This window comes from Carassius auratus, chromosome 15, assembly GCF_003368295.1.
Source record: "Carassius auratus strain Wakin chromosome 15, ASM336829v1, whole genome shotgun sequence".
NCBI classification, from domain to species: domain Eukaryota; kingdom Metazoa; phylum Chordata; class Actinopteri; order Cypriniformes; family Cyprinidae; genus Carassius; species Carassius auratus.
Window position 1 is genome coordinate 628,782 of NC_039257.1, and position 14,274 is coordinate 643,055.

Here is a 14,274-nt window from a genome sequence, read left to right on the forward strand (position 1 = left end):
ATCTAAAATTAGGATTTTTATCAAGCTCCTATATTTATGTTCAGTTATTTCACTTTAATAGCCTGGAAAAGAACCTGCACATTGCCATTAAAGTAAAATGACTCAACCTAAGCATAGGAGCTTGACAAAAATCCTAATTTTTGATGAAAATTTCAGATGGCATTTAGAGGCTTTTGCATCTGAACTCTTCATATATATATATATATATATATATATATATAGTTATGAAAATTACATTGTAAAAGTATTGTAAATTATTTAAATTAAGTTATGTTATTCAAACTAAAATAATATAAATAATGTTATATTATTCATTAAATATATAATATATATTAATTACATTTGATTTTAAATGTTAAATTTTATTAATTAAATATTGTAAACACTGTAAATGTAATTAATTTACAATGTAATTTTCATAACTATAGTTATGAAAATGTAATTGTAAATGCATTTTATTTAAATTATTTAAATTAAGTTATATTATTCAAACTAAAATAATATAACTGTTTACATTTTTTTTTTATAATTGATAATATATATGACACAGCTCTGTTTTTTTTGTTGTTTTTTTTACATAGAATGAAGAATATATATATTTAATCACACAAACACACACACACACCCACACCCACACACTACATGTTTATGCAAACCTGATTTCTAAATGTGAAATTATTTGAATAAACTAGAGTATTTGGCCCCCGGCTGTTTGCGGAGCCCCGCCCCATATACACCGTCTATACCCCGCCCATTCAAATGACGCTGTTTTTACTGACGTAATATTAAAGCGTCGGCGCGTCTGCACGCATGCGTCCCAGAGCGGCGACGACACCATTTTAGAGGAAAGGAAAACAGGGACAAATACTGGCAAACAGTAACAATATATCAGCAGTTTAAGTGATAAGAGTTCATGTGTGTGCTGAGAAACCAGGACAGATAGAAGATCCCCGCTGATCCACAGAAGAGCCGGGTTCCGATATCAGCTCCGCGTCTGTTCGGGGGTGTGTGTGTGTGTGTGTTCGGTTCTGTTCTGTCCTCGGTCCAGATGGATGAAGACGAGGAGATCCACTCAGGTACCCTATAATTAAAGTACCATGATATTTCATGTTTTTTGAACAAACACTATGGTAATACCCAGGGCCATCGCTAATGAGGTGAACGGCGGTCACGGTTATAGGCCCCCGCGATCTCAGCCATCGGGATGAGGCCAATTTAAAAAGACGCTGAGACCGTTGACAAGCCACTACTGCGCGAGGTCACGAAACGAAATGATTCAAACACAAGACGCGGGAAAGTTCGACTGAGTGGGTTACGCGCGCGCAGAGAGAGCCGCGTCTCACGGGCAGCTCTCTGAACCCAGCTCTCTGCCTCTTCTTGATTTTTTTGTACCGACAAATACAGGCAAAATGTGTACTAAAACCCGTCTTGGAAAGTGTGTTCGAAAAAAACTATCGGTTATGTCTTAAGTGGAAGTAAATGGTTTAGAAATAAATCGGATGTTTATCATTATAATCGATGCATAGTCTCTTAAAGGGACCGCGCCTTTTTTACTAGCTCCTGTAATATTAACCCCATAAAATGAAAGAAAGAAAATCACTCACTGCTCTTGACTGAATTACTTTGTAGTTTATATAAGAATTTATCAACAGTCAAACTATAATACATTAATGTAAGTGAGTATAGCTAAATAAAAGCAAACTGTGACATATTATACCCCAAAAATACTTCATACAGTGGACGACTAGTTAAATTTATTAAAATTGGGGCCAAAACTTATTCCAACACTTTGACCTGACCATGTTTTGCTTTATTGTTTTTTTTTTTCTTTATTTTGCAACCTTTTCTCACCACAGACTGAACAAAATGAAGCATTGCTTTGTAATTGTTCAACAAAGTATTGTGTAAATATTGTCATGCTAACAGTTGTCTGAAGTTTTGGTTGATTGTAATTACATTACACACCTTTCTATCAAAGTTATCTGACATTATCAAGATAAATTTGTTCTGACAGTAACTCTGTTCTTGTCATATTTTATTACCATTTTCTAAACCATAGCAAATAAACTTTGATAATGTGAGAAATGTTGCAGGTGTCTGAATATGTTTAGGTTTGCTTTTATATGTAATTATTACAGTGTAGACTACATTTAATTATTCGGTTTCTGTACCTGGACACCTACAAACCTGAAAAAACCTAAACATTGTGTTAATAGTAAAAATAAATAAATAGACAATTAAAAATTAAACCATTTCAAACAGGACCCACTGGTACTAACGTCTGGTAATGGCATGTTTTTGGTCATTTACACTGGAAAATTGTGCTGTATAAATGGTGCACCATGTAAATACCACGGTGTAGGAGTCTGATAAACATGAGTTACCATATAATGCATCAAATAATCAAGGATTTGTCTTTGTTCAGATGATGGCAGCGCTACCCCAGTCCAGGACGAGCAGGAGGAGGCCAGACCCCGATCACCACCGTCTGAGGTCCGTCTGATGATTTGGGTTCAGTGCTTGACCTCAAGAAATCGTTCACCCAAAACTGAAAATATATTGGTCTTCCAAGGTCAACCAAGATTAGGATGAGTTTGTTTCTTCACAAGGTTTGGAGAAATGTAGCATTGCATCAGTGTCTCATCAATGGATGCTCTGCAGTGAATGGGTGCCGTCAGAATGAGAGTCCAAACAGCTGATAAAAACACCACAATAATCCACAGCACTCCAGTCCATCAGTGAACATCTGGAGAAGATAAAAGATGAAAGAAATCCACACAGATCAAGCAGCGTTTAAACGGCTCTAAGAGATATGTGTCTGGATTTTGATGTTAGAGACAACAAGAGACTTTTTCACTGGAGGAAGTGTTATTATGGATTATGGACTCGTATTTTAACCCTGGATTTGTTTCAGCTTTTGTCTTCTCCAGATGTTCACTGATGGACTGGAGTGCTGTGGTGTTTTTATCAGCTGTTTGGACTCTCATTCTGACGGCACCCATTCACTGCAGTGCATCCGTTGATCAAACATACATTTCTCACCAGATTTTTGTTTTAAATCTTAACTGGTTGATTGAAAATAGACTGGCTTCTTATCACAAGTGTTGAGATTTTTAGCATTTACGTTAGATATGTAGAACTGTTTATGGCGCAGATAAAATTACATTTATCTTTCTGACTCAACCTTTTATTAAGAAAAGATATGAATGATGATATTTTTATCATTTCATTAAAAAAAAATGGTCAAAGCTTTAATTGAAAATATTTTGTTGTTTAAAATATAACTGCATTTTTTCTTTTCACTATTTATGTAAACACAAAGTGGATAGTGCTGCTAATATTATTTGTTGGCTTTTCTCCTAAAACTTCACTAAATGATTTCAGCGTGTGTTTCAATACTTTTTTTTTTAATAGGTTTGCAAAAGTGTGAAACATTTCTGGAAAATCCTGGAAAGTTTCCAAAACTTTTTGGAATATTAACGAAATTTACTGGAAATGTTCCACCTTTATGCAACCCTACTTCCAGCACATATTTAAAAACGCTGTTTATAACCATTTGGATTGATGCAGTATTATATATATATATATAAAGAAGTATTGTATAACATTGGTAGCTCTCTGCTGCTTTCATTCTGTAAAAGTAGCTCCCGGATGATTTAAGGCTGGAGACCCCTGGTTGAATCGCTGTTTTCTGATTGTTGTACTTGTGCAGGATGAAGGCAGTGATAACGAGGACGCTGTTCACGACAGAAGGTCTGAGAACGCAGACAGCGGCTCGGACCATGAGGCTCATGGAGGAGGAGATGCAAGCGATTCGGAGCCTGAGCCGCCGCGGCCCGCAGACAGTGATGAGGATGAGGAGGGCAGCTCTCCTGTGAAGCGAAGAGCGAGTACATCGGACATTGAGGAGGAAGAGGAGGAGAAACCACTCCCAGCCAGCGACTCAGAGCCGGAGGAAACAGAGAAGAAACACAGCCCTAAATCAGACGCGGGCAGCGATTCAGACGAGGACCAACCCAAACAGAAAACTCTGAGAGACTCTGATGCAGAAGAAGAGGAGGAGGAGGAGGGAGGGAGGAAGGAGGAGGAGGGAAAATGGAAAGCTGTGATGAACTCAGACAGTGAAGAAGAAGAGGAGAAACCGAAACAGGAAAAACAGGAAGCAGGAAGTGATGAGGATGAAGGGCCTAAACGACGGGCTCTGGCCAGTGATGATGATGATGATGATGAAGATGAGAAGCCTGGTATGTTAGTTTACTCAGAATGAAAGCAGAAACGAGTATTATATAATTCTAAATGCTTAATTTTATTAAATTAATTTGAGATGTATATGTATAATATCATTTATTTAATTATAAAATTAATGTTTTGTGTGTGTGTGTGTCCATATGTATGTATTATATTTTGAATTATTATTAGTGATGTTAATTATATTCAGCAATATAATATGCTATTTTAAGTTGACTTAAATTTTAATAATGTTATATATTTTTAAGAATCACTACTCTGATTAAAAATTAGAAATTATTTTATATATATGTATTAGTTTTGCGTTTATATATTATAGTATACATTTATTATTATGATTATTATGGCTTATATTTTAATCTATATTTTAATCAGATTTAAATTTAGATTTCTTATTGTTAATCATGATGATAAAATGAAGTTTTTAGATGAACTTTCACTGGTTTTGGTTGTGAATTCTCTTTCAGTGAAGAGGAAGAAGGCTGTTCTGTCAGACAGTGATGAAGATGAGGAGAAAGGTAGAGTTACGGTTTGTCATGAACACTCGCTGTATGATGTCACCCGATGATGATGATGATGATGGTGCTTGTGTCTCTGCAGAGGTGAAGAAGAGCAGGCTGGTGTCTGATGAAGACTCCGGCAGTGATGAAGGCTCTGGAGCTCCTGATAAGAGTTTAGCAGCTAAACTGAAGGAGCTGGGCTCAGACAGCGAGGATGAGGAGGACGCGATGAAGAAGGACACAGGGAAGAAGGACGAGAAGGCTCTGTTCGGCAGTGGCAGTGACAGCGACTCCAGCGACGACGAGGAAGAGTGAGTCATCTGTCTGTCTGCCCGTGTGTGTGTGTGTGAGTGTGTGTGTAAACATCTCTTTCTGTTCCTCAGGAAAATGATCGCAGACATCTTCGGAGAATCCGGGGATGAGGAAGAGGAGGAGTTTACAGTAAGCACACGTTCTGCATTTGTCTGTCTCTCGCTGTCTGTCTGTCTCTGCCACATCACACACGTCACTTTCTCTTGACCTTTGACCCTGTGTGTGTTCAGGGCTTTAATCAAGAGGAGCTGGAGGCCGAGCGGCCGCAGTCTCAGGCGCCGGGACACAAGGGACTGGAGAACGACTCTGATTCAGATGAAGATGTGGACCGAGGAGGAAAAGAGTAATACCACACTCACAGCAAACAGGAAGTCAATGAAGAGACTCCTGCTGCTATAAAGCCTTGTGTCTTTACTAGGGATGTAACGATGAACCCTGAGCTGGTTGAAAATTGATTCAAATCGGCTGAGATGCAGAACAAATCATTATACAACTGGAGCAGGAGTTTATATAAGTGTATCTCTGAGGGGAACTGACGTCGTTAGATTTATGTGGTATTTTCTGTTCATCTTGCGTATGAACGATGCATATTAAAGTAGAGTTCACGAGTCCAACAATATATTTAAAATTCACAAAGAAAAATACAATAATGTCTTCAATCTCATTTTATTAAAATAAAAAAAAAAAGTGAGAAAATTGAGTTGTGAAATCAAAATCATGAATTGAATCGAATCTTGAGTTGTGAATCGTTACATCCCTAGTCTTTTCACATGCATGTTATAATCGTGTGTGTGTGTGTGTGTGTGTGTGTTTCAGCATGTCCTTCATGTCAGACTTCGAGATCATGTTGGCCCGTAAGAAAGCTCAGAGCGGCAAACGCAGACGCAATCGAGACGGAGGGACGTTCATCAGTGACGCCGATGATGTCGTGAGCGCCATGATCACCAAAATGACAGAAGCTGCAGAGGTGTGTGTGTGTGTTAGAGAGTCTGGGTTATATATAGCGGAGCGTCTGTGACAGCCTGCTGATTTATGAGGAGTTTGGTTACACTACCGTTCAAACGTTCAGGGGCAGAAATGAATGCTTTTATTCATCAAGGATGCATTCAATTAATCAGAAGTGACAGTAAATACATTTATAATGTTACAGAAGATTTCTACTTCAAATAAATGCTGTTCTTTTGAACTTTCTATTCATCTGTGAAGCCTGAAAACTAAAATGTATCACGGTTTCAACAAAAATATTGAGCAGCACAGCTATTTTCATTATTGATGATAATCAGAAATGTGTCTTGAGCAGAAAATCATCATTATTCTGATTTCTGAAGATCATGTGACACCGAAGACTGGAGGAATGATGCTGAAAATACAGCGGAGCATCACCGAAATAAATTACAGTTTACAATATTTTCACGCATAAAACAGTTATTTTAGCTTGTAAAATTATTTCACTATTTTTACTGTATTTTTGATCAAATAAATGCATCCTTGAGCAGAAGTATAATTTCTGTGATGTTGAAAACGTTTAATAAAATTGAGAAATTGAGTCTAGACATATTTAAATAGTTCAAATAGCAATATGGACTAGTGTCTGTGAATATTAAACCACAAAAAGTAAAATAAAATGAGATCTAGGGGGGAAAACTGGCCCTAAAAAGTTTAATTTGTTACAAATTTAGTAAATTGAGTTATAGAAGTTTCATGATATGAGTCAATTAGACATGCTTTCAACTACAATTTTAATTCAGAAATATCCTGATTTTAACGTGTGTGTGTGTGTGTGTGTTTCAGGAGGACCGGACTCTGAACAGTCAGAAGAAACCGGCTCTGAAGAAGCTCATGCTGCTGCCCACAGTGGTGATGCATTTAAAGAAGTGAGTGTTTCCTCTTCCTGTGGAAGGAGCAGCACAAGTGTGTTTCAGGACAAAAGCAAATCATCTCGATTGGTTTAAATGTGTGTGTGTGTGTGTGTGCAGGCAGGATCTGAAGGACACGTTCATAGACAGCGGTGTGATGATGGCCATAAAGGAGTGGATCAGTCCTCTCCCAGATAAGAGTCTCCCAGCGCTCAAGATACGAGAGGAGCTCCTCAAGATCCTGCAGGAAGTCCGTCTGCACTCCTTTGTTTTTAAATATATTTTTATTGCATTCTGTCTTTGTGTATTGGGATGTTGTTTTATTCATTTACTATTTTAAATAGTTTATTATTTCGAATTATTTATTATTATTATTATTATTATTATTTATTTTTAATTAGTTTTTTTTACATTCCATGATTGTGTATTACGTTTGGATAATTTTTTTATTTTATTTTTTTTACTAATTAGTATTGCCTTATTAGTATTATTATTACTAGTATTGTTTTATTATTATTATTATTATTATATTTAATACGTTTCTTAATTTTATTTGTCATGTTTTAATCAGAGGATATTTTTTTGTATTTAATTTTCTTTTGTTAAATATATTTATTATATTCTTTTTTTATTTATTTTTATTAGTTAGGTGGATATACTTTTATCTTTATACTTATGTACTTGTGTATTTTTTTTTTTTTAATCTCTGTTTTTTTTTCTATTACATTCTATGATGATGATGCTGATAATTAGCGTCATTTAATTGATATTTCTGACTCATTTGTGTGTTCCCAGCTGCCCAGCGTGAGTCAGGAAACACTGAAGCTCAGTGGAATCGGTCGAGCCGTCATGTACCTCTACAAACACCCGAAAGAGTCTCGACCGAACAAAGACCTCGCGCTCAAACTCATCAGTACGAACACTTTGGCTTTACCACGTCTGAATCTGTTTGAGTGTGTGTTCCTGCAGTGATTTGTGTGTGTTGTTCAGGAACAGAACCAGAAACCAAAATGAAATCAAATGTTATAGCTCCAAACAGAATCGTGAATTTGAAATGGCCATTAAGCGGTTAATAACGCGGTTCTGTCGTTCCATTTAATATTTTAGATTTGCTGTCAACAGAAACACTTGTGAACGGAGAAAACTGAATAAACTACTGGATTACATTAACAGGAGAAGCCTATATTAGCCTACACATGAATGTATTTCACTTAAATCATTCAAGAAAAAAAAAAGTCCTGGCTTTCAGTTTGTGACGCGATCCAAAGGTTACAGAAAGGAAAACGAGGCGGCGGAAAATAGTTTTATTTATTTAGCAAATCTTGACTGTTTTGAATGTTTTGCTTTTTTGAGTAGGAAATGCTGTACATTTATTATTATTATTATTATTATTATTATTATAGGCTAAGAAAAAGTTTTAAAAATAACGTTATTAACTGGTATTTTTTTCTATGCAAACTGGTTTCAGAACAATAATAATGCAGAGGAACGCAGGAACAGAATAGTTGAAATATCGATTCTGCTCTGAGTGAACAGGTTTTCAAGCCCTGGTTGTGTGTGTGTGTGTGTGTGTGTGCAGACGAGTGGTCACGGCCCATCTTCGGTTTATCATCCAACTACAAGGGAATGACGAGAGAAGAGAGAGAGCAGAGAGACCTGGACCAGCAGATCGCCCCGCGCAGACGCCTCAGGTAACACACACATACGTTCACACACATATGCTCACACACGCATGCACACACTCGATCTCACACATACACACACACACGCACACTGACATGCGCGCACACACTTGCTCAAACGCTCACACTCGCATACGCTCACACACACACACGTGCACAAACTCACTCATGCTCACACACACTCTCTCACACATACACACATGCTCTCCGTCTGTCAATCATCTGTCACTCCTCACTGTCATTCTGTCCCTCCTTCCTCTTCCTGTGGTGTGTGTAAGAGAGCCTCAGACGTCTGAGAGACAGGAAGAGCCAGACGTCTTTGCCCCGGCGCGCAGGTTCTGTGTGTGTGTGTGTGTGTTTGAGCACGAATCTTCTGGACCGTCTCAAGATCAGTAATGTTTCTAACACAGATGTGTGTGTGTGTGTGTGTGTGAAAGATAGAAACAATCATTCTATTCTTTTGTTTTATTGAATCAGATTCTGTTAGATCAGGTGATCTCGGTTCATATTTCATACAGTTAGAATCAGGGCTGTGTGATTAATTGAGAAACTGAAATTTTGGTTACGAGTAGTAAATAACCAATACATTTTGCTGGGAAAAGAAAATAATAAATATTATTATTATTATTATTATTATTATCCATAAATTCTATAAATATTTGTATTAAAACAAATAAACAAATAAAACACTACTACTACTAATAATAATTATTATTAAATAGTAGATTTTTCTGTGAAGTTGCAATATTTTTTATTCTAATAATTTTATATTTAATTCTTATTATAGCAAAAACAGTAATTATATTTAAGAATTAATAATTAATACAATTAATAAACATATTATTATTATTATTATTATAGTCATAAATGTTGTTTTTATTTTTAAAACCAAACTTTTTGAAATGTTACAGTATTTTAATATATAAGAATAATAATATTTATCTTAAATTGTTGGCCTTTTCTATGTTATGGTGTAACACATTTTTGTTAAATTTGTTTAATTATATAATGATGATGATAATAAAATTATATTTAATTTTATCTCAGTACAACTATTTTATTATAAGGATTATAATATTGTTTAAACCTTAAAGATTTTTTTGTTAGTTTTTTACCTCAGTTAAAATGTTATCAGTAAAATTGCTATTATGGATCAGATTCTATTCAGTCTGATTGGGTTTCATTACTCTACTGTAATTGATCAGTCTGTTCGTTTTGAATCAGATTCTTCTTCTGTCTTTCCATTTGTTCAGATTCTGTTCGGTCGGTCTCAATAGAGGAGAATGTCCTGACCTTTAACCCCAGACTCACCCTCTCCATCACCCCATTTTCATTCATTCTAATCTTAAGTGTGTTACTCACTGAAGGCCTGTGAGTCTCTGCACTGTGTGTGTGTGTGTGTGTGTGTGTGTTTGCTGCACTGTTTCAAACCCGGCCGATGTGGATCAGACGAGCAAACGCTGAGCAGACTGCATGTTTGCCTGAGAGCATGTGACGTGAGCGGATGCGTGTGATTGGCTCATTCTCAGTCTGCTTCCTCCCACAGCTCAGGTGGACAGACTCCTCGCAGAGATCTGGAGAAAGTGCTCACTGGAGAGGAGAAGTGAGTCTTAGTTATATTTCACTCAAGACATGTTTACAGAGACAGATCCCAAATAGATAATGATTATTTTTAATTGACTAAATTCCCTGTAATTTAACTGATTTGTTCTATAAATGTGCTTAATATTCTGAAAAAATTGCAGAAGATAATTGTATTTTATTTTTTTTACTATTTAAATATGTACTCTTTTTAATATATTTTGTTAATTATCATTTTATATTTTATTATAATGTATTTATTATTGTAATTTCAAAATCTATTATAGAATTGTCCAATTCATTATTCAACATTTTTATAAATGCTAATGAAAGTGATCACAAAATAAATTATCATAATTTTTTATATTTATGTAAATGTGTATGTGTGTTCAGAAATATACATTTATATATTTTATAAACATTTGTTTTAATAGTTTTTGTTAATCCTAATGAATGTAAATTTGTAATTGAATTATTATAAAACATGTATCATAATTGTATAATTTATTATTTATAAAATTATGATTTATTAATTATAATTTGAGTTAGTTATTTTTGAATTATAGTTTATTTTAATATTCTGTAATGTATTAATATATAATTTTATTTATTACAATGAAATGTGCTCACTATATTATAACTATATTGTAACTCCTTATAATACTTGTATGAATGCTAATTAATGAAAATGATGGATTTAATATTATTTTTAGGAAATCTATTATATTATAATTTATAAATGCATTATATAAATTGTGTAAATCATTATTTTTTTTTCTTTGGATGATCTGATCTAGTATTTGTGTTCCTCAGGGCGTTGCGGCCGGGTGACCCGGGGTTCTGTGCTCGAGCTCGTGTGCCCATGCCCTCTAATAAGGATTACGTGGTTCGTCCCAAGTGGAACGTGGATATGGAATCAAACAGAGTGAGTGGGTGGGGCATGTGAGTGGGCGGGGCTTAACTCTAGAGGAATGATTGACAAGTTTCTCATGCTCCGCTAAAGAGAGGGAGGAGCCTGCACAGGAAGCGTGAGGTAGCATAGAGAGAACAATGATGCGTAGGTTTTTTTCTCCTCGTGAGCTGATTGGTGGAGGAGATTTTACTGTTGTGTGATTGGTAGAGGGGCTTTAGGAAGGGCATCAGCCTGCTGGAGAAACACAAGCGGCGTTTTGCAGAGCAGAGGAAGCAGCGTCGGCCGCAGGGAGCTGTGAAAATCAGCATTGAGGGAAACCGGATGCCGCTGTAGTTACACGCTCCTGACTGAGGGGGCAGTAAGTGTCTGCATGACCCTGCACAAAGACCAACTAACAGCAGTCACACGGGGTCAATGACTGTAACGCAAACGTGCTGTGTGTGTGTGAACATTAGAGGGTCTGTGAAGGTCACATGACCACTAAACTCCAGGCTTCATGTTGTTGAGCTGTTGTCTCTGTAGCTTGGATGTGACGTGTAATAACAGCTCAGTGGGTTTTAGCTTGGCTTTGATTGAAGTGGTAGACATTTTTATTTTTTGCTTATAACTTTTATATATATATATTTCTGCATTTATTTGTTTTAAATAAATGCAGAAGTGCAATTTAACTGGCTTGTATTTGATTGGAGCAGTTTCCTCTTAATGCAGTTTTATTGTTTTTTTCTGAATTTAATACTTTTTTCTTTTTTTAACTGGTTTGTTTTGGGTTTATAGAAGCAAATATTTGTTTTCAAAGTGCATATTTTTATTTAACTTGATTTTTGATTTTAGTATTTTCCTTTTTTTTTTTTTATTCAGTTATTTATTTTTATTTGCTTCGTTTATAGCAGGTTTCAGTTTTTTTTATTTTTTTATTAGATACTAAAGCCTGTTTTAATGTTGTTGTTGTTTTGTTTTTTTATTGACTAAATTCCCTAAATTCTGAAGTTTATTTTATTAACATTTAAACATGTAGTATATAATTTATTCATTTTAATTGAATATTTTAATATAATTCAATGTATTTATTACCATAATTTCAAAATGTAATCTAGTATTGTGTAATTCATTTTTCATTTTTTTTTTTATTAATGCTAACTGATGAAAGTGATCATAATTTAATAGCAATTATTTTATTATAATTAATGAATTCTAGATCAATATTGTATAATTAATTTTATTTCATTGTAATTTATTATTTTATCATACTTATCATCTCTCTCTGTCTCAGGCTCCGCTGAAGAAAGGCATGTCGCGTGTGGATAAACAGATGCGGCGTTTCGCAGACATCAAGCGTTCGACGAAGACGGGTCACGCGGTGAAGATCAGTGTGGAGGGGAACCGCATGCCGCTCTGACCTCTGACTCCCAGAATGCCTTGTGTGTGTCTGTGCATGTGTTCAGAGCCCAGAGAGCTGCTCTGGGAATGTTTTGGTTCTGATGTTTCTTTCATAATAAAGAGTTTCCATGTCCGACATTTTACTCATGTTCTCCTGGCCTTTTGCTTTTTATTTGGTTGTTTTCTTATATTTTCCTAATTATTAAAAAAAGGTTTGGTTTATTGTGGATGGTGGTTTGATTCTTTTTTTGAAACTGTAACGTAATTTTATTCTGTAATAATGACTTTCCACTTAACAAGTGGAAAAATAGGACTTAATTACTCCAAAAGACATTTGTTGAATTTTTTTTATTGTACGAAATAACTTCGTCACTTAAAGAAAAATGTACATTTTATCACTTTTTTTTGAGTTATTTGATTTATTGCTTGATGCTTTGTAAGAAAAGTAAAAACATATGCATAAATAATTGAAAACACTTAAACAGATTCCAGTACTTCGCATTAATGAACTACATTAATTAGTTAATTTCAATTAGACTATAACTCAACACTGATTACTGTCACTTTCCAAATTCTTCATCACTTGAATTAAGATTATAATCCTTTAATTTTTTAAGCACAACCATCACAAAATCAGACTTTAACACCTTGTTTTCTTTGAGGCCACTCAAAGGGTTAAATACAGATTTAAAACCATAACCAGAAATAGTTTTGTAGCTATGATACTGTTTTTGAAATCAAATCTTTGCATAGACAAATGACAATATTATTAAATATTAGTTTTATATTAATATTATTCACAACACTTTGTTAATGAATGCTACAGCATACTGTATTGTTAACTGATAAACTGTGATAAATACTGTAGTATACTTTAGTTTTTTTCTATAGTAAACTTTAGTTTATTGTAGTATAATATATATTTGTAGAAAACTTAGTATTGTAAATTCATTTGATTATATAACTATAATTGTTATATTACCACAGCAACTATAGAATTACATCAAAAAATTAATTCAAGTACTTTACTATAGTATGGTTCAAAAACACTATAGTACAGACGGCTGGTGTGGTTTGGTTTGATCATAGACTGTTGGTTAGATGTGCAAGTTGGGTTGTCCAGTAAACTTTTTATGAAATGAGTGGGAGGAGTTTGTCATTATGTGGGTGTGGTTTGTATAATCAGCGTCTGTGAGGTGTGTGTGTATATATATATATATATATACATATACATACATATATATATATATATGTGTGTGTATGTATGTATGTATGTATGTATATATATAAAAATGTATATATATATATATATATATATATATAAATAAATGTATATATATATATATATATATAAATGTATATATATATATATATATATATATAAATGTATATATATATATATATAAATGTATATATATATATATAAATGTATATATATATATATATAAATGTATATATATATATATATATAAATGTATATATATATATATATAAAAATGTATATATATATATATATAAATGTATATATATATATATATATATATATATATATATATATATATATATATATAAACACACACACACACATATATGTATTTGTACACACAATCACATTTGTCTGCAGATTACTTCATTCACACATGGGTTAAAGCCACACAGATTCAGTTCCACACACAGTTAACCCCAGATCAATCTGTTTGTGTCACGAGTTTATTCAGAAACTGTTTCAGCCGACTGGCTTAAACTGAAATGGTTAAAGCTGTGCGGTAGGTAACTTTTGACGCTCTAGCGGTTAATAAACAGAA

General features: G+C 34.3%; 1 protein-coding gene across 3 annotated transcripts; it reads left to right on the forward strand.

Annotated features, from left to right (window-relative positions):
* The first annotated feature begins 783 nt into the window (after positions 1 to 783).
* LOC113114626 (protein IWS1 homolog) lies at positions 784 to 12,612 on the forward strand. Of its 3 annotated transcripts, XM_026281510.1 has the most exons (17): positions 784 to 1,076; positions 2,426 to 2,493; positions 3,713 to 4,244; positions 4,716 to 4,766; positions 4,849 to 5,059; positions 5,132 to 5,189; positions 5,291 to 5,403; positions 5,877 to 6,027; positions 6,852 to 6,934; positions 7,037 to 7,166; positions 7,712 to 7,829; positions 8,496 to 8,607; positions 8,877 to 8,933; positions 10,145 to 10,201; positions 10,993 to 11,104; positions 11,300 to 11,450; positions 12,363 to 12,612. In XM_026281510.1, exons 1-16 carry the CDS (start codon positions 1,049 to 1,051, stop codon positions 11,423 to 11,425), a joined length of 2,007 nt encoding a protein of 668 aa, XP_026137295.1. In that variant the 5' UTR covers positions 784 to 1,048; the 3' UTR covers positions 11,426 to 11,450; positions 12,363 to 12,612. The 3 variants fall into 3 exon arrangements, with proteins under 3 accessions (XP_026137295.1, XP_026137294.1, XP_026137296.1); XM_026281509.1 differs by lacking the exon at positions 11,300 to 11,450 and having other exon boundaries at positions 785 to 1,076; XM_026281511.1 differs by lacking the exons at positions 8,877 to 8,933; positions 11,300 to 11,450 and having other exon boundaries at positions 786 to 1,076.
* Positions 12,613 to 14,274: the final 1,662 nt, after the last annotated feature.